General features: G+C 35.8%; 1 protein-coding gene and 1 pseudogene across 1 annotated transcript; one reads left to right on the forward strand and one right to left on the reverse strand.

The window, feature by feature from the left end:
- Positions 1-364: 364 nt before the first annotated feature.
- On the forward strand, positions 365-9,622 carry LOC110617009 (DDT domain-containing protein DDR4). Its single transcript, XM_021759587.2, has 12 exons — positions 365-1,254; positions 1,366-1,476; positions 2,785-2,871; positions 2,974-3,011; positions 3,313-3,394; positions 4,376-4,482; positions 4,642-4,798; positions 7,482-7,574; positions 7,808-7,931; positions 8,078-8,120; positions 8,234-8,422; positions 8,497-9,622. Exons 1-12 carry the CDS (start codon positions 847-849, stop codon positions 9,236-9,238), a joined length of 2,181 nt encoding a protein of 726 aa, XP_021615279.1. The 5' UTR covers positions 365-846; the 3' UTR covers positions 9,239-9,622.
- Positions 9,623-9,931: 309 nt separating this feature from the next.
- On the reverse strand, positions 9,932-19,540 carry LOC110617010 (annotated as a pseudogene).
- Positions 19,541-19,909: the final 369 nt, after the last annotated feature.

Raw genomic sequence — 19,909 nt, forward strand, 5'->3', positions numbered from 1 at the left:
CACTGATGTTACTGTGGTTGCTGTAAATAATATAGGGTCAATAATATAAGAGAGGCTTATACTTCACTGACAAAAATCGAATCAACATCGGTTTTTATTAAGTCCGAAATGGATTCTGCAGTTTTTGTATTAGACTTTAAAATTAGTGCTATACTGGCAAATATAAGTTTCAATACTTTAGTTTTGTTTTAATTGCGGGTAAAACAAAAACTACTGTTTTCAAAAAAACAATCAGGAAAATTATGCCATTATTGCAAGCATAAACTTTTTTTATTAAAATTACAGTGAACCCATCGTGATAACTGCTAATGACACACGATTAAGAATTAAAATTCCACAAGCAAAAAGGATAGCAAACTAGCATTATCCGTCAACTCCAATAACACCAAATTCCTAGAAGAAAATTAGCAAAAAGCATAGCGAAATCAACCCTAATTCCTTCAATAGAAGAAGAAATTTGTAAAATTGATAAAAACCCAATAACCCCCGGTGGTTAATGGTATAAAAAATCCAAGTCCTACACAAAATCTCAGACATTCTCCCTCCTCTTCTCCTCTCCTCTCCTCTCCCTTCCCTTGCCAATCTTTCTTTCTCTTCCCTTCCCCTTCAATTTCTCCTGCTTTCCTTTCCACCAAACAGAGCACTACATATACAATTTATATGTGAATACAAGTAATGGATTGGACTTTTGGTCCTCAATCTTCTTCTCTTATCACTTTAATTATCATTCTCATTCTCAATCCAAAATTATTTCTTTCCTTTGATTCCTTTCTCCAATGCAAACCCTTGATCCTCTACATGTAAATTCCACATTAGCTTCCCTAAACCCTATCGATCTCTGCAACAATGTCCAGCGAACGACCTTCTTCATCTCCGATCCCCCTAAACGAAGCCCCTGACTCCGCCACTGATTCGAACCACGCCTCTGCCCCTCTTGACGAGGAGCCCCCTCCACCTGTGCAGGCTCCAGCGCCTCCTATCAACAGGAGCAATCGACCGTCCCGTGCTTGTACTATCCGTGCCGCCGAGAGGCTTCAGGCTGCCCAGCAGCAGGCTGCGCTAGACCGGAAGCAGAAACCGAAGAAGGAGCAGCAGCAGCAACAGGGATGCGATGAGTCGCCGCAGCAGAAGGAGCAATGCAGCGCCAGCAGTAAGATCATTACGCCGCTGGTTGGGCCGCCCGAGCCAGCTCAGTTGCCGAGGTGGACCCTACGCTCCATGTGGGAATTAGCTTCCGTACTTAATTTCTTGCATGTGAGCTTTTCTAATGCTTCTTGAAGTTGTGAACTTTGTTGGTTTTGGTCACCTGCATTTTTTGGTGTCTTTTAGTGGCTCATATTTTGTCATGTGTTTTTCACGCCGCAGGTATTTAGGCCTCTATTGAATATACAGGTTGAGTTCTCAGCTGAGGAGTTTGAGACAGCTTTGATTACACCAAACGATACTCTGAGTGATATTCATATACCCTTAATGAAGGTCGGTGCTTTTTTTTTTTTAAGTTGATTTTTCCTTTATTGAACTTCTTGCACCTGGTTTTGCAAGTTGTTCAGTTCACATTTTGGTTATGTGCGCGCTTGTGAGAAGCTCAATTTTAGCCATGCCTCGGAGGTGTTACTTCTTATTTGATTTAACTGTGCCCAAAGTGTTTTACTTTGGGTGCTAAGGAAGTGAACTGATGGATTTTAATTCCCAAGTGAGAACTTGGGATTATGGTTTTATGAGTGGAGAACTGGCAGATGTCAAAATGATGATATCTTGCAAAGTGCTTAGGGGATGCCAGTATGGACATGCCCTGTTTTTATCTCCTAGTGTTGCCAAGTTTATCGAGACTTTACGGGAATGGTGCTGCTATAGTGCTATTATTGATTCCATTTAGGTAACCTTCATGTCACATACTGCTGCTTGGCTAGCAGCATTGAACGTAATGAAGGAAAAAAGATGCTGAGAGGAGGATTATTGTGGGAAATTAAATACTCAAAATAATTAAATTCTTTTTACATTGTCAAATTAGGTACGAAATGCTGATGTGCTTTGTTTTTTAATTATGAAATTTAGGGCTTGGTCGGGATCGTACTATTTGAAATATTTAGGCAGTTTCATGTTGCTGATAGCAAAGAGAGAGAGAGGGAGAGAGATAAAGAAATTGGACTCTGGAGGGTGTAGGTTGCTACGGCACTGTTTTGAATCTGCAGATATTTGATACCAGGGCCTTATGATATGATATGCTTTTGTGAAATAGTCAGTTTTGTTGAGTCAAAAGTGATAAGTTTTTTTATCTGAAATAGGTGTGAGGATTCTGCAGCCAATTTTGTTGGTCCACTCCCAGGCAGTCACAAATTGTGAGACGAAGGTGGTTGCATGATGTGCTGAAGAAATGGTTATTCTTTGAGCACATCATGGGTTATCATAGTTTTGATTTTGAAGTGATAGTATGGGTTTTGCATAAAATATGGCTTAATTTATAGTATATAGAAGTGAAATGAGTGTGATAATTTTTTTTTTTTTGGAAGAGAAGTGGAACTAGTAACTTGTGATTGTTACAGAAGGAACTTCATATTGAAGTGGTGGAGTTCCCAACCTTCATCGAGCTGAAACTGTAGTTTGAGTGGAACCTTGATCGTGTACCCATTAGCAGCTAATGAATTAAAGTGTGTTTTTGTATAGTAATTTAGTGCAACATGCATGTTCATTGATTTTCTGCTTGATAGTAATACATGATTAGTAGGAATACTGCATGCTACTGCAACTACCGTACTTATTTCTTTTCATCTATCCATTTTACAGGCAATCCCTCCTATAACCCGAATGGCCCTTACACGGGATACTTGGATTACTGTTTTGTGTAGAAAATTAAGAGACTGGTGGCACTGGGTAACTCAATCATTGTACTTATTTTAACAGATATTTAAAAATATTGGCACTGACCCTTTTTAAGGCTTCTCCCTGCTAAGATGAGTTTGGTGTCTTGTGCAGGTTGCAGATGGGGAACTTCCCATAGTTGCTTCACATGGGTGAGCAGTTTGCAATTTAGTATACTTGTAGGATCTATTTGGCATTTTTGTTGTAGCTGTTGTTGAGAGGAGCAACTCCTTAAATACATTAGTTAAGAGGGTGTTAAAATTAGTTGGTTAAAACTGATACAGCTGATTTGAAGCTTTTCTAACTAAATTATGTTAAATTATCTTAAAAATAAATTTTAATGACCTCTAATTAACATACTTAGGATGAGATTTTTCTCAGTTAATAATTCCAAATAAACTTCTCATAGTTAATCTTATATGTTCCTAATATTTGCTACTTAATTTTTTTTAGGGTTGAGATTGAAGTGTATAAAACTCTTGATCCTGGGACCCGAGTGGCGATCTTGAAAGCACTATGTGACATTCGAGTTGAGGTATTATTATTGGATGTTCTATGATTCTTGATTTGAAATGATTGCTTACTGCCTGCAATTATATTTTTAATTTCTTTTTACACTCAATTGCATATTAAACCTTATTAAAGCTTAAATGGGCATTATATACTGATTCATAGACCAAGTGGAGCACTTTTCGTAATGGGGTTGGATATGTTTAGAAGGAGAAGTTAAGTGAATATAAGCCTTGGTCCAAGTTAGTTGTGCAGGTAAATACATCTTGTTCTAAGGTTTGTTTGTGTCCAAGGTGTTTTTCTTTAGCAGTTAATCTTGTGGTTTTCTATTAGCACAGATTCTAAGTGTATGGCTTCTCGTTCCTTGAACTTGAGTCAAATAGGTCTTGACTGGTGTGCTGTGTTTATTTTTCATTCTTTCACTCAATTTGTGCCACTGATAATTGTAAAGAACTTTGCCATCTAATGTTCTCATAAATAATTTCTATTTTTTGGGGAGTCATCTAGCCTTATAGTCTTAGAATTTTTCACTTTATGAGTTATCCTATAGAATCAGTTAATGAATATACTGGTATGTTTATGCTTGCAGACATGAACATTGTAGATGCAGCTGGCTGTTTATTTTTTGTGCAACATCTTCAATTTTTCCTTGATTGCTATGGCATTCGGCCGCCATTTTTGGCTTCTAGCAATCATTTCCTAAATTTATTCTTTATTTTGACTAATTCAAATTCCCTAGTTATAGACTTTTAGCAACTTCGCATCTTAGGTGTTTCTATAATTTCAATTAAGATTGAATCCTTTCTCTAGTTTATAGTAATGTTTCTTCTGTATGGTTTTGATTTAACTTACATCAAATACGTGAATACTAGTCATTCAATAATTTGACAAATAACCTATATGCATTATCTAATTCTGAGTCTACATAAGAACTTCGTCAGCAACTTTATTTCCCCTTTTTTATTGTTATATTAGCAAAGGAATTGAATCTTTGTGATATATGCAGCAAGAAGATATTCGAAATTATATTGACAACTCTGTTAAACATGGTATTCAACTTTCTGTATTTCGTAAAGAACGCGTTGGGGGTGATTCACAAGGAATTAATTACTGGTATGCAGATTCTCTTAAAACATTCAATTTAGAGTACTCTTGGTTTTTAATGATGTAAAAAGATCAACGAATCTGTTTCTGTGCAAAACATAATGTCTTTGTTTGGAATAAAGTTTTTGTATGAAGTTATATAATCTATGATTTTTGTTTTTGGTGCAGGTATGAAGATGATCCAATAATTGGTCATCGGTTATACCGGGAAATTAGAAAATTTGAGGTGAAGAAGGCAAAGGCCAAAGGTTCCCAGGTCCTTCCCAATGCAACGTATCAGTGGGAAACAGTTGCAACTAATTTTGATGAATTCCAAGATGTTTCCGTATGTTACTTAAATGGCCTTTCTTTGTGCACCTGTCTTTTCTAAATTTCATTGTATTTTCTATTTTTACATTTCTTTTATATATTTAGATAATCAAAACTAGTTACGGGTTTTGAAGTCAACAGTTTTTTTTTTCATTTTTTTTTTTGCCATAAAAGGTCTCGTTTCATATTTTTGTTATTTTATATTGTAGAACAAATGTGTATGCATGATAACTTGAAGTGTGCTCCAAGTATATCCATCATTTCATTTGAAAGAGAGCATGTTGTTGTTGCAAATATGATGATGTGTCTAAATGTATCAAGTAAAATTATGATTATGCATTAATATTTGTAGGTGCATTGCCATCTGTCCATGTATGGCCCTATCATTTGCTGCACCTTTAATATTATAAACTAGTCTGATGAAAGGGGACAAATGAAATGCTGGATTTAAGAACGTTAGATAGAGACTTATGGGAGGCTTAGGAAAGTTATGCCAAGTGTGTGTTTTCCTGGAAGAATTAGTTCATATGTGGAAGACAAATCATAAATAAACTTCCTTGAATGTGCAGTCGACCAGTCAACTGAGCATTCTCCTAGCATGTTCCTTTAACCTTTGATAAATCAACAAGTATATTTGCGTATCAAATTTTCAGGAGGAAATAATGTGAGATTGAAAAGGTTTAACATAAATGCAGCACACTTGCATGTGCGCTCATATAGTGAGAATAGACATCCATGATATTCAAAACCGAATGCAGCATGTTAATGTCAGGTCCTGTGGCTGCATGCTGAATTTGTAGACTCAAATTAAGATGTTTTGAAAGATTTTATGAATATATGTCTGGTTGAGTTATCATTCTTACCCTATGTGATGTTTGAACTTCTAGGATCTAGAATTGTTTGGGTTTATCTTTTGTGGTGGAATTGCTATCTTTAGACGAGATTTTCCTTTTTCTGGTTTCTTTGTTATAATTTCTAGTTGTACTGAACAATTTTTTGGTTTTCTTTGAGTGCTAGCCTTTTCTTCCACGATATGCACAGTTGTTGTTGCCACAAGTTCTTAATACATGTAGACATATATACCATATGCACAGGAATTGTAGATCATTTTTTAATTCTTATTATGAATAAAAAATTTAGGGAAAATTACCTTGATGTACCTAGGGTCTACTATAACTAATTAGTTTTCCCTATATTTTGACGATTACATTAAATGTCCTTTTCATTGTCTATTAAAGAGTTCTTCCATTCATTTTAAAGCCTTTAATGTTTGTCATCCTTAGAAAAGCTGGTCTAGTGAGGGATCAATTTTTTTTTATTCCTACCTTACCCTTGACCCTTTGTCTCCCTCTCTCCATGTCCCTCTTTGTCCCAAGTGCGATGCACCTTCTTGATTCAGATGGATGGTGAGGATGGAGATTATATCATTCTCAATTGCGTAGTCTGAGATGGTTTTCATTTAGATATTTGTGATGTATAGGAGCTATGCAGTCCCCATGGAACTCAACATACTGGCCTTGTGCTCCTAATTCACCATAAAATTGGAAGTCAACATCTGGTCTGACAGTTGCGGGGGAAATAATACATAAAATTGGAGAATAGAGAAGAATTTGTTAAGCTTGTTTGGCCTAAAGTCGTCTTCACATGTATGGGTGAATAGGGGGTGGATATTAAGCAATGGAGGGCTACTTGCTTATAGTATGCATCTGGCCTTATTATAATGTCCATACTTCTACAGTGAATGAACCACCAAATTGCCTATTAAAACTCCATAAAATATGCTTTATGAGCTGGTGCTAGTTCCACAATTGTAGATTGTGAAATAAGCATATCCATGAGACTTGTTCCATCAAAGATATCAATATCATGCTTGTTAGGTGAGAGTGAAAAGACAGGCAGGCATGCATTATTTACCTCTACTGTCTTTTAATAATGAGCCTTAAAAGGTTAGTGGGCAGAGGAAGAGAATGACATGTTTGTTGGTTGGTGAGAAGGGAAGCTCTGGTAGTGATGAAGAAAAGTTGAGAATATCAAATGGAGAGAGTCAGAGAGGAAGAGGAACAACAGTGAAGTGGAATGTACAGAAGGCAAAAATTGTGTGGAATTAAGGGTTATTCTTAAACTCATCATTAGGGTAGTTTAGTCTTTGGCATTTTGACTAATGGCAAATGCCCAAGAAAATAGACAGATGTCCTTTTCACTTGGTGAAATTAAATTATAGGGGCTTTTTTATGTTGTTGTCTACAAACTAATTAATTGTAGCAAACTATGGGGACATCAGGGTAAGTCTCCCAAAATTTTAATTGTTTTAGCTGTTATATGATAAAACTTTTGGTAGTTGTTGACTTCAACTTTGTTACGATTTTAAAGCCTTTTCCTTGTGGGAGATTTTATCTCTCTTTTTAGCATTTTATTTCATAATTTATACAGTGATTTTTTTAATAAAAAAAGTATTACACTGGCAATTGCTTCTGTAATTCTGCTTGTATCATTTTGCTGATTAATTATGCCTTTACGTAATTGTTTTTTTTGGACATTATCTTTTGCCTAGGGTTGGCAATCGCAGTTGGATCAATTTCAAAATTGTTGCTGCTGGCATGATTTTTAAATATTCTTCAACTGGTGCTTTTTTTTAAAAAAACATCAGCTGTTGCTGTTTATCTAGTTTCTCATTTGTCCTTGTCCATCTGTTGTTGCAGGAGAAGCTTTTCACAAGTAAAAATAGAACAGAAGCCTCATTAGGGAAGAAGCTAAAGAATGACATGCTTCCTGAGATTGAGAAGGTTCATAAGGTATGAACTATGAAGACTACATTTTGACTGGATTTTCTTGATTGGATGTTAACAAAGAAAGGGAAAGGTGCTCCTTTCTTGATTCAGGAAGCCTGGTGTCATGACTCATGATTTTATGTTAACTAAAAAATATTTGCATTTTGACTCATGTTTTATTTCTTAATTGCATATGGTGACATATTTTGCTTTCCTGTTGTGAAAACATCCTTTTTGCTTTTTCTGTGAACACTCAGAGGAAAGAAAGGTTGCTGAAAAAGCAACATAGACAGGCTCTACTTCTTGATAACTTCTTGAGTGTGGATGGACTCTCACCAGGACGCTCGCTTCGTGACAGAAAACCTGTTACTTATACTTTTGGTAAGATGACAAACATCATTCAACACAGAAGCAAGAATTAGGCTTCATTTTTAGTCAGTTCTCAACTGTAGTTTACTGATGATTATTCTCATATGTCGATGGATACATGACATGAATCTGAACATGGATGCCATATGTTTTTACAGATGATTATGACCGATCAATCAGTGAGGCTATTAAAATAACCAAGTATGAACTTTATTATGTATTCCTCATATTGCTTTTCATTTACTCCTTTTTCCCCTTACCAACTTGCATTATTAACTTTATTAAAATCCTTAGCATTTTTTATTTTCTTATAGGCGGAAACCACCATCACCAGAGCCTATTTGCAGAAGAGAAGGTATTATCAAACCCGAAGCTGCAACAAATGGTAAATGGGTTGGTTCTTCACATGCCTCTGAACATGGCACTTTCAGTTTGACAATCCCTGGTTCACCTGGTTTTGACGATATTGATGAAGAGCATAAACCTGAATTATTGGATCGGAGGTAAGATAATTTCACAGCTTCTTGCATTGTGTTGAAATTGCACATGAGCTTTACTATTGCATAATTGCTTGCAGCAATAGGCGAAGGCAGAGGCCTCAACGGTATTCCACGAAAGAGTTTGTTGAAGCAGTTTCAGATAACGAAGCAGACTTTGACAGTGATGATGACATAGTTGGAGAAGCTGTTTATGATGAGGAGTACTTGAAGAAACGTAAACAGAGGAAGCTGTCAAGCAGCTCTGAAGGGGATGAAGAGTATAGGTGGGATGAAGAAAATGGTGAAGAAGAGGAAGAAGAGGAAGAAGAAGAGGATTCATTAAGCATCAGTGAGGATAGTGATGAGCCCCAAAAATTTAAGAAACTACCTGGCCGAACAAGGAGGGGAACTAAATTAAGGTCTGTCGATGAGCTTCAATCAGGTTTGAGACGCAGTAAAAGGGCTACCCGAAACCGGATTAATTACCGGCAATACGAGCTGTCAGAATCAGAGACAGAGTCTATGAAACCTGGAAAATCAAATGCATCAGACGAACACTCAGATGCTAGTGAGCAAGAGTATTCGACTGGAAGTCAAGATTCTAATGACAATGAGGATGAAGAACAAGATATGAAAGTCGATCAGCCTGTTGAAGATTACACCGAGACAGCAGAGAAACAGCAAAATCAGCCACCAGATAGATCAAATAGCCCTGGCCAAGACGAACTTGAGGGTGTAAGGAAACGGCGTTTCCTTGATCTAAACGAACTTGCTCCAGGCTCTGGTTTTGAAGATGGTCCAAACACGATAATGAAAGATGACAATAGAGACAATTTTTAAGTTCCCCTCTGGTGGAAAACAAGGTTTGTCGTTTTCTGTTGGGGACGCTTAATGTATGATAGTAAAAATACATATAAATTTTGTGATAAGCCTGTGGAGGAAATTATGGTCAGAGTTCTTCCAAGGGGAAGTTAAGGAACAGCCCGATGCAATTCATTTGGGATTTGCTGCAGGGAGCGACTTGATGCTGAGAGTTATGTAGATTAGGTAGTCATTTTTTAGCATGTCTACATTCATAGAAAACCAACTAGGGTTGAATGAGAATTCGTTTGGAGTTCGTTCCTTATCCAATTAATGTACAATAACATTAACTGATATTGTAACTGAAAAATTTGGGTGTTAGATGTTCAAGCCCTTTAGTTTAATCCACCATGATTACGAAAACAATGTGCCCATTGATCATTTGGCTTTGTGTATGGATAAAACGATTGGATCTGAATTCATTTTATGCAATGGTCTATCCTCCCTCGAATGGTAACTATGTTTCGCTTATTAGGACGGCATTCTTCCTGCACAGCAATTGTCCCCCTTCAGGGTTTGTAATGCTTATGGTGCGTGCTCTGCACCTGTTATGCTGAAGATGTGTGGACGAAACTGATTGAGCTGTTTGTAGTTTTGTAATTTTCTATTGCGATGAAAATTCTCGAGTGGTGTCAGTTTCTGACTTCTAGATAAGACTTTTCACAACAGTTATTTGTAACTTGTGCATAATAATAACAATTACTTCAAGCTCGTACCCGAAATTGTAGATGGGCAATGTATTTAATACAAGAATTTAATGATGGTGCCGGTTATAATATTTTTTCGGCTTCTCTATTTTCCCGTGGCCAAGCAACACCTCTGTTGACAGGGTTCTCTGATCTCTCATCAGCTGCTGCTTGTTCTTCTAATTTGCTTCTGTTCCTTATTCTTTCTCTGTTTTAAAAGCTTCTGCTTCTTTTACTTCCTCAAGGGCTTGAATCAAGTTTGAAAGACATTTCTCTGCATTATCAAGTGGGGACTTGGGCATAAGGTTTTCTGCAACATCAGCAGGTGTGATCCTGGTCTCCTTCATTAGCCCTTCAATTGTGTCGAACATAGGGTGTGCTTTGAGTTTCAAGTAGTTCATTGCAAGCACCTTGAATGCCTCAAAACTGCAATAAGAAAGTTCTATGTGCTTGTCCATTCTACCCCTTCTTATTAGAGCAGGATCAAGCTTCTCCACATAATTGGTGGTGAACACAATTAGCCTCTCACCTCCACAAGCTGACCATAACCCATCAATGAAATTCAACAACCCTGAAAGCGTCACCTTGCTGTTTGCCTCTTCTTTAAGGTCTTTACGAGGAATTTCCTTCTCTGATTTCTCCTTCTCATCATCTAAAGATTTCTCCACTTTCTTCTTCCTCTGACCAGTAAGATCAAGCGAGCAGTCGATGTCCTCAATCACTATGATCGATTTACTGGTAGTTTCTATCAAAAGCTTCCTTAATTCTGTATTGTCCTTCACTGCTGTGAGCTCCAAATCATAAACATCATAGTTCAGTAAGTTGGCCATTGCAGCAATCATAGTAGACTTGCCAGTCCCTGGAGGACCATAAAGAAGATACCCTCTTTTCCATGCTTTTCCGATTCTGGCATAGAAATCCTTGCTCTTGCTAAAAGTGAGAAGATCTTCAATAATCTCCTGCTTCTTCTCAGGCTCCAAGGCCATTGTCTCAAACGTAGCAGGATGCTCAAAAACTATATGGCTCCACATAGTCTGCTTGTAGCTTGGCCACTTGTAACCAGGACTATTAGTGTAAAGCTTCCTCTGCCTATTTCTCATTCTAATCTCCTTCCCTTCCCTCATTACGTACTGCAAGTAAACCTCAGTGATCATCTCCCTATGGTTCTTGTGAAAGGCGAGCTTATAATACCTTCTTTCTTGTTGAGGATACATGGATTGGCTGGGTGACACCAGCTTGCTGGAAACCCACCACACTTTAACCCCTCGAAATTCATCAGTGACCCTCTCGTGCTCATCCATGCTAAGTACTAAGTTACTGCAGTCTTTACCCATCTCAGCCTTGAGCCTTTTAGCATACTTGGTTGAGTTGACACTAAGGTAAGCCTCAACAGCAGCATAGGCTTCACTTCTCTTGAGGCGACCTCCTGTGTACTCATGAATTGATATCTTAATGTAAGGGTAGAAGAAGCTCATGATTCTTTGGCTATATTTTTCCAAGTAACGGCGAACCTCATATGGACAGAATTGGCGAAAAATAGCCCAAAGAAACATGAAACTGGCTATGGTTGAGCCCATTGTTGCCCACATCTCAGTCATTGTTTGAGGTGAAACTGTCAGCATGGTTTTTCTTTTTGGCTCTTGCTCTGTCTTCCGGGTTTCTCCCTCTTCTCTTTCTAGGCCTAATGCAACAATGGTTCTTGTGTTTATTGTTTTTCTATAGGCTAATGCATGGATCTTGATGGGTATTGCATAAGCTCATATAAATAAATAAAAGTAAAGGAGAAAAAGTAGGTAAAGTATAAGAAAAGGAAAAAAAAAAAAAGTATTTGCCAAAAACAAATGTATAAAAGAAATGTTTCTCTGGGCACATATACACTGAAATGGGGATACTTTCGTTGTCATTTTCTGATAATTTAGTGGGATATGTTTGGATGTTGTCCTAAAAAGCCACAAATACAGGCGAGCAAGAAGAGTAGCCAAGAGTGACTAAGCCCTGCCTGTCACAGAGTCATTATTGGCCCTTGAGTGCGTGCTGTGTAGTGTAGCTACCCGATTGCTAGTCAATAACAGTAGTAAACTTTCTCTTCTAAGAGTGCTCTAGACTATTTCTTTTTAAATTTTTGAAAATAAATGGCACGTTATTGGACAGTGGTTTTTAAGATATCGGTGGTGGTGACGTTGATTTTCAGTGAAAATAGACAAAATTTGTGGGCTCCTTAATACCCAATTACTCTCTATGATTCTCTTGTCAGTATTGAGGAAATCCATTCAATCACTTGCGCACGAGTTTATCCACTGTACATTGATACATTTTTTTTTAATGGCTTATCTGCAACTTATGGGTCGTTCCTTAATTCTATTAGGAAATTCTAACTATAACCATTTTATACATTTTAGCTCTTTTTTTTTTTCCTTCTCAAAAAAAAAAAAATCCTCTTTTAAAAAAATTGATACTAAAATTATCTTTCTTTTTTTCATATTTTTGATGATGACAAAATTAGTAAGAACTATTGATCACAATGCTGGTGGAACAAAAGAGATGGATACAATATGACTCAATATTTTAAAATACTTAAATTCACCCAAATGGCTATTTCACTGAACCTGTGATTGTCGCCAATGAACTTTTGAAAACATGCTTCTACTAATATATATGATCAATTATCTTAAACAATCATATCAATTTTTAGTAATTTAGTGGAATAACTTTCAGTGATTCTTTTTTTAAAAAATAAGCACATAATTGTTTGTCAAAATTAAAATTATCTGATATAATAAACAAATAAATCTTAGAAATACAAATATTTTCTTATTATTTACTTTTAATATAAGCATTTTTTTTAATTGGAAAGCCAACAGATATAGAAATAATTTTCAAATTAAAGATACAAATTTTTTTACCATCTTATTGAATGAGAGATGGGATTTATACATCCTTAAAAAATAAAGGAGATGACTAAATTATACTTACTGTCTGAATCCTAGAACTATGAAATGAATATATCAGCAAAATAAATAAAAACAGACAAGTTTTGCAATGCAGAAGTGAAGTCTCAATCAGCAATAATTTATAATGCAAACCAAATAATTGACTTTAAAAGTTGATTGAATGATAGGTATATATTATTTATATGGTCAGAGAATGATTTTTCTTTTTATTTTTTATTTTTTCTTTAAAAAAGAATCTATGTGAAGATTAATAAGGTCTTCTCGTTTTTCATAAAAGATTTCATATTTAATAGCAACAACTCATTCTTGGGATTACTTTCAATAATCAATATTGACCTTTCGCCCCTAATAAAGGCTACAACAAAAATAGATCTATGACTTACACCGTCATTTCACCAATTTCATAAAAAAAAATTACTTGAGGAAATGAATGCGTTATATCCATCAAACCAATAATGAATTGACATGTTTTATATTAATTATGCAATTTCTATAAATTATTTACAATATTTGGTGAATTGTACTAATTATGCAAGGTTAGAGGAGAGAGAGAGAGAGAGAGAGAGAGAGAGAGAGAGATTACCTGCAACAGAAGCGCGCTGGCGACAGCAGTTGAGAGAATAAAACAGGTGGTGGTGTGGGTAATCAGTCATGGCATCCACAGATAGCTTCCACACAGCAGTGCGAGGGTTCCACAGCTGGTGGCGTAGGGGTGCACAAGGGTCACCATCAAACAATGGCGTGGCCACTGCATACATGGCAAGGACTAGTTGATCTGACTTGGTCACTTTCATCTGTTAAAAGAGGACAAATGGTCCAGTCATCTCATTCACGTGGCGTAGAACTAATGGCATTTGAGCTTTGGCAGATGAAAGTACTTACCCTATAGTCCCCTACTTTGGAAGGTTGTTTGTCACTTTCCAGCATCATTCTTTGTCCATGCACACTTTTTCAATTTTTGTTCTTTTCTTCCTGAGATTATCCATTTCTACAATGAAACCCATCATTGAAAATCTCTCATCTACTTTGACACCAAATCCCAAAAGTCTAGTAGCTGTCTGGATGCATAGCATTTCATTAAAACTTATATTATTAGTGAATTATTATCGGTAAACCATCCTAACCTAATTGAATTGTCTAGATTCATTATCAAAGATAGATATTAGAGACTACTCCATTTATCTTGAAAATGTTTAGTACCAATAGAACTTGGAGCGATAAATAATTGAAGAATTCATAAATTTAAATATATTCTGAAAAAAACATGATAGAAGATGAGAATGAGGTTTACCTGTTTCTGTGATGATCCAACTAGGAAGTGAATTGAATTCCTGGCTGGCTTCCCATAGAAAAGACAAACGAGATGCAGGTAGTGGATCATGTAAAGCCACTTTTCGTTTTATTATAAAATTCTTTGATTTTGTGCCATAACCATTTGTCTTTTATAGATTGACAACAGGCCATGCTTGCCTTTAGTAGATAGTTTTTTTATGCAAAAAGGGCCACCTCCTACAGAAACAAGCTGTTGCTTCTCAATTCTCAACTTTATAAATAATAATAAACATAGATGCTGCTAAACATGATAGATTAGATATGTGGATAATATACTTGCAATTTAATAATAAGTAAAAGAATACTAAACCAGCAGGTGTTCACCACCAACTTGTTGAGTCCTTCCATGATGGGAAATCATGCTTTGATCAGACAGGAGAAAACCACCATGGCCCCCTAGGAAAACACTACCTGAACAGAAGCACATTTAAACTTAAGGTAATGATTATACCATATAATGTTACCTATGATCAACCAATTCGTATTAAATTATGAGGAAGATTAAAAGAAATGCAGACGACATGACATTGAAGATACCCTAGCTTGGCGAGGCGTGAGCCTCCTAATCAAAAGCAAAGGCATCAATCATCTTATGAGCAAAGCAACAAAAGGAAATTCTAATGTCAAATAAATTTAGTATTAAATATTAATGGTTGCTGAAAGTTCAAATTAGATTACAAAATGTAAGAAAGAAAGAAAAAATGCCTATTCTGTATACATGAAGAGATTATTTATATAAAATAATTTCATCAAGATTCTATGTCCTCTGTGAAACAACATCAAAAAGACTCAATCCACCAACAGGTATAATCATCAGTCTCCTTGTGAGTATATCTATGGATGTAAAGATTCTTGATATCTTCTTCCTTGGCATACCAGCTTTCTACGATCTGTGAAAACCAGGATAAAGATCCTTACAGGAATTCTTGATGGTGCCTTCATCAGCGACTGCACACAAAATACCCGCAACCATAAAAGCATTATTATTTTCCAGAAAAAACAAGATGGATATCAGGATCAGTATCTTCTGACCTTTGAGAGCTAACTCATTGTGTTGCCACAAATGTTGGCCTCCTCCTGCAGGATAATAGACTATTATTTTTTTCAAAGCCCAAACCAAATATCCAATGTGACCATTTGATGCATTCAAGAAGATTCAACTTAAAAGTTATTTTTGTTTAATTTTTAATTGTAAATTAAATCTTAATTTAGATTTTTTAGTATCTCCTATTTTACTTAATTTAAGAAGTTTGAGTTGGTTTGAGATTCAATTACCCCTTGCACCCTCCCTCTTAAATAACACTTAAAAAAGAATCGGAAAATTCTTCCTGTATCCAGGTGTATATATCCGTCCAATATAATCTTGACACATAATTTAAAATTAAAAGAAATCTTATCCAAAATATGGTGGGACCCATATTTTAATTTTAAATTCTAACTTTTCATTGGTTAGGTGTACAAATTAGCTTGTACAACTGGATACGTGTTAGAATTTTCCAAGAGAATCAATCACAAAATTCAATAATATTTCTAAAAGTAAATGAAAACCAATTGACTTCAGCAACAAACCAATTTCGCACTTCATTCAAGAAAAGCAACATTAATGTAGTGCTTTTGTATATCATGATCAAATAAATGGAAAGATTCATTCAGACAATGTAGAGATATGCCAATGACAAAAGCTATTGCACTCGTACTATAACTATAAGAGGGAAAATGAAAGAGAACCATAAAATCTAATGGGGGACCATGTGATCAAGAAGATCAAGACAAATTACCTAAGACAATTTTTTTTACATTAAAATTAAAATAACACACACTTACGTAAAACAGACTAAATAAGAATAACATTTCAGTTTCTTAAACAGGGCCAAAACTAACCTTACGTCAAGCTCTTCAGATTTCTGAAGCTTCTTGGGCAGCCTCAACTGCATGATTGGTCATTTCAAGTTTAGAGAAAAATGTCTCTGCAAAATGAAGATAGTCTTGCATTAAGTACAGTAAAGGAAAGCAAGCAAGAAGCTCACCAGATACTCTGCAGCATGTACAGTTCTTATTTCTATGGATGCCCATAGTTCACAATAAACTCTTTCATTCGACCAATATCTTTCGTTGTGGCCCCCCATTGCCAACAGAACAAATTCTAGAAGCCATGCACAAATACAGGAACTATCAATGCATAGAGGAAAATATCCCAAGTAATTATTGCCAAAAGAGAGATGGAAAACTTGCTCTAAACCTTTATAGTCTGTGGCTTGTTCTCTCGGAGCAGCTAGAATTGATCTTGATTCCGGCCTTTTAAAGGTTCCTGATCTTCTACATTCTTGCCTATATCACTAGCTCAATCCTTTATGATTAAAAAAAGGTTAGAAACCCAAAGCAAAACCACTCTTGAAGGTTTCTGATCTTCTACATTCTTATATATATCACTAGCTCAATCCTTATAATATGTAAAAGAAAGGGTTAGAAACCCAAAGCAGAACTATTCATGATGAGAAGTTGAAGAAATTATGGTAGAATAAGACTGCTTGATCTGGTTAATCCAAGATTAAGAATTTCATGAAAATGCAAAATTTCTATGAGTTATATAAAAGGTATAAGCAATCATCATATAATAAAAGACAATTTTGAACACAAGGGAAATGCATTTGCATCCAGTATTAGCTACTTCTCGTGCCACTTCCCTGTAGTAAGAGTCATATTTCCCATGTCATGCAAACTTATTAACTTCCTATGTCATGCAAACTTATTGACTTCCTATGTCATACAAAATTATTAACTTGATATTAAGAGGCCTCTAGACCTACTGTAATATGTTGTCTTATTCCCACACTTTGTTTTGAAAGCATCTCTGAAGACCTAGTCTTTCTTTTCAAACTTACTTGTTGATGCCTCTTGATTACCACTCGATATAATCATATAAGGTTCAATCAATTAACTTAGACGAAGACTAATTTCCCTTATAACAGAAAATGACATCATCCCATCCCTTACAAAATCGTAATCCTCATATAGCCACTGTCACCCACGCTGGTCACAGAAGCACAGCAATCTAATCTGCATTCTACATTCTCCTCATGCACTTAAATGTCTGGTATAATCAACTTTCCATTAATTAAACTATAGTCAAAAGGACAAACACTGTAGTCCCCATCACTACAAGATATTATTTTCCAAGTGAAAATAATGCATTTAAACTTGCATGATCCGTGCAATAAGAATAAAAATTAACTTTATAGAGGAGAAGAAGGGGCTACAACCAAATGCATATGGAGATAACTTTAATTAACCGACCACATTTGTGGTCGTCACCAGTCCCAACCAGAAACAGGCATTGCATATGAGTATGACAAAATTGAAGATCACACATGGCAAATCCCTGACCTATATTTCACGTTATTTAAACACATTAAATAAGTTGCTGCATGCAATGTGTAGAATTCACTCTGCCCCAGTAAAAACCTGTTCTCACACCTTGTTTTCAACTTCAACCAGGTTAAAAATAAACACATTTCGGCAAAGTTACCATTTTATCCCATCTGTTCTGTAAAATTCCGGCAATGTTCAGGGAAAGAAAACTACACAAGTTTTAGGAAACCCAAAAAAAAAAAAAACAGTAAGATTATGATAAAAACAACCTTGTTCAAGAGCTATCCCACCAGAAGTTCAAACGATAGGGGCGTCGATTTCATTTCTCTATTTTCTGCTCTCAAATAAATTTGCATTTTAGTTGCTTCACATTTTTTCATCATTTTTCAGCAAACCAGTAATCCATTGAATGCAGATTATACTCCTAAAGAAATAATTTAAAAAAATCCCTTGAAAACAACAGTTCTACGTAGCTGAAAATCATAGAACACAAAATTTATAAGCAGCGAGATGAAGGTGAAGATGCTACGCACTTACCTGCCGTGGCAGCAATGGACTTGCAAGCCTGAATCCAACCACGATCACGATTTGAGCAACGGCTCTGCCATTTCCCGAGAAAGCCAGAGAGAAGCTCCTTGGAAGGGCCATTAGTTCCATAAATAACAGTAGTAGGGCCACCATTACCAAGCAGAGGGTTGAGGGGACCACAGACTCGGTTAGGGTTATAATCCGAGGACTCGTCGGCGAAAGTAAACCACTAGGAGGTCTCGTCGACGGAGCGAGGCTCGAGGACTAAACTTCACTCGGGGCCATATCCGTCTCTTTTGCATACATGATATTCCACGTAAGCCCCCTTGGTCACATGAGCGGTTTGACTAGCTCTTACCTGTTTTAGTAGCGTTAGCGTTTGATATTAGTTGTATATTAAATTAGCTTTTAAATAAAAAAAAATATAAATAAATATATGAATTTATAAAAAAATTATCAACAATTAAATATTAAGAAAAATATCTTTTTAATAATTACTTATTCAATTATTAAATGTTATTATAAAATAATAATTATTAAATAATAAATAATAAAAATTAATATTTTAATTTAACCTAAGCATCAAACACTATATTAATTTTAAAAAAAATACGAAACACTTTCATTAAATAATGTTAATACTGTTACTGAAACGAGACCTTAGTTGGACTTAAACAACTTCAACAACAGAGCAATTGGAGCTTATTATCTAGTATTAGGGTGTGCAAACGATTAGTTGGTTAAAAGTTTGAATTGACCAAATTAAAAATTAAATTTTCATTTGAAATTAAAATTAAATCGAATTAATTTATACATAAAATTTAAATTAAATCAAAATAAATTAATTTAATTTAATTTAAATGATTGATTTTTTTATACCTTTATTATTTTCTATGATTTTATGTTGAAATCACAAATCCAGTCAATAATGTCAAACATTTAAGACAAAATAAGAAGATTTTTCATTAACAGGAATGATGAACAAAGTTTCTAAGATAATACATAAATTAATATCTCAAATACAAAACAAATCAATAAAAGAATAGAAAACATGCAAATGAGCAGCTGTGACCATCACTACCGTGAAGGAGAAAGGTAACGGTTGTCACCAACGCCGTAAAGGAGAAAAGCAACCGCTGTGACGGGTGCTACAGCGGCTGGACGGGCGGAGCAACCCACCAGGAGGAGCGACGCATACCGATACAGCAGCAGGGACAGGCGGAATGATGCAACGTCTGGGACGAGCGAACGAACGCAGCGACTCGGACGGAGCGGACAAACGCAGTGGCTGGAACCATAGGGGGACGAGCGCAGCGGCTGGGAGCACGGGAGCAAACGCAACGGGGAGCGGCAAGAATAAAGGAGCAGTTGGGATAGGAATTTGGACAAAATATCGCAACAAGGATGGATCACGATTGATATTAGAGTTTTTGGAAAGAAAATAAATAATATATACTAGAAAAAGAACTACCAACAAATGGTTAGAATTAAAAGGTAAAAAAGTGAAAAAATAAAAATGAGTTGCTGAGTCTTGAACGCTCTTATACCACATATCACATGCGCTTTTAATGAATTGAAGTCTGTGGCATTCGCTGACTAATTTCGCTCTTTTGGACTCATCAGAAAAGCGCCTGCCAACCAGTATATGCATGAATAGTAATTTCTCGCACAAAAAATATTGTAAGCATTCACCACCTAATTAATCTCCATGATAACATTTTCCTTAACTTGATTTAATATCATTGAAAAAATTATTTACTATTATACTAAACATCAAAATTATA

This window comes from Manihot esculenta, chromosome 6 (genome assembly GCF_001659605.2).
Source record: "Manihot esculenta cultivar AM560-2 chromosome 6, M.esculenta_v8, whole genome shotgun sequence".
Classification (NCBI taxonomy): domain Eukaryota; kingdom Viridiplantae; phylum Streptophyta; class Magnoliopsida; order Malpighiales; family Euphorbiaceae; genus Manihot; species Manihot esculenta.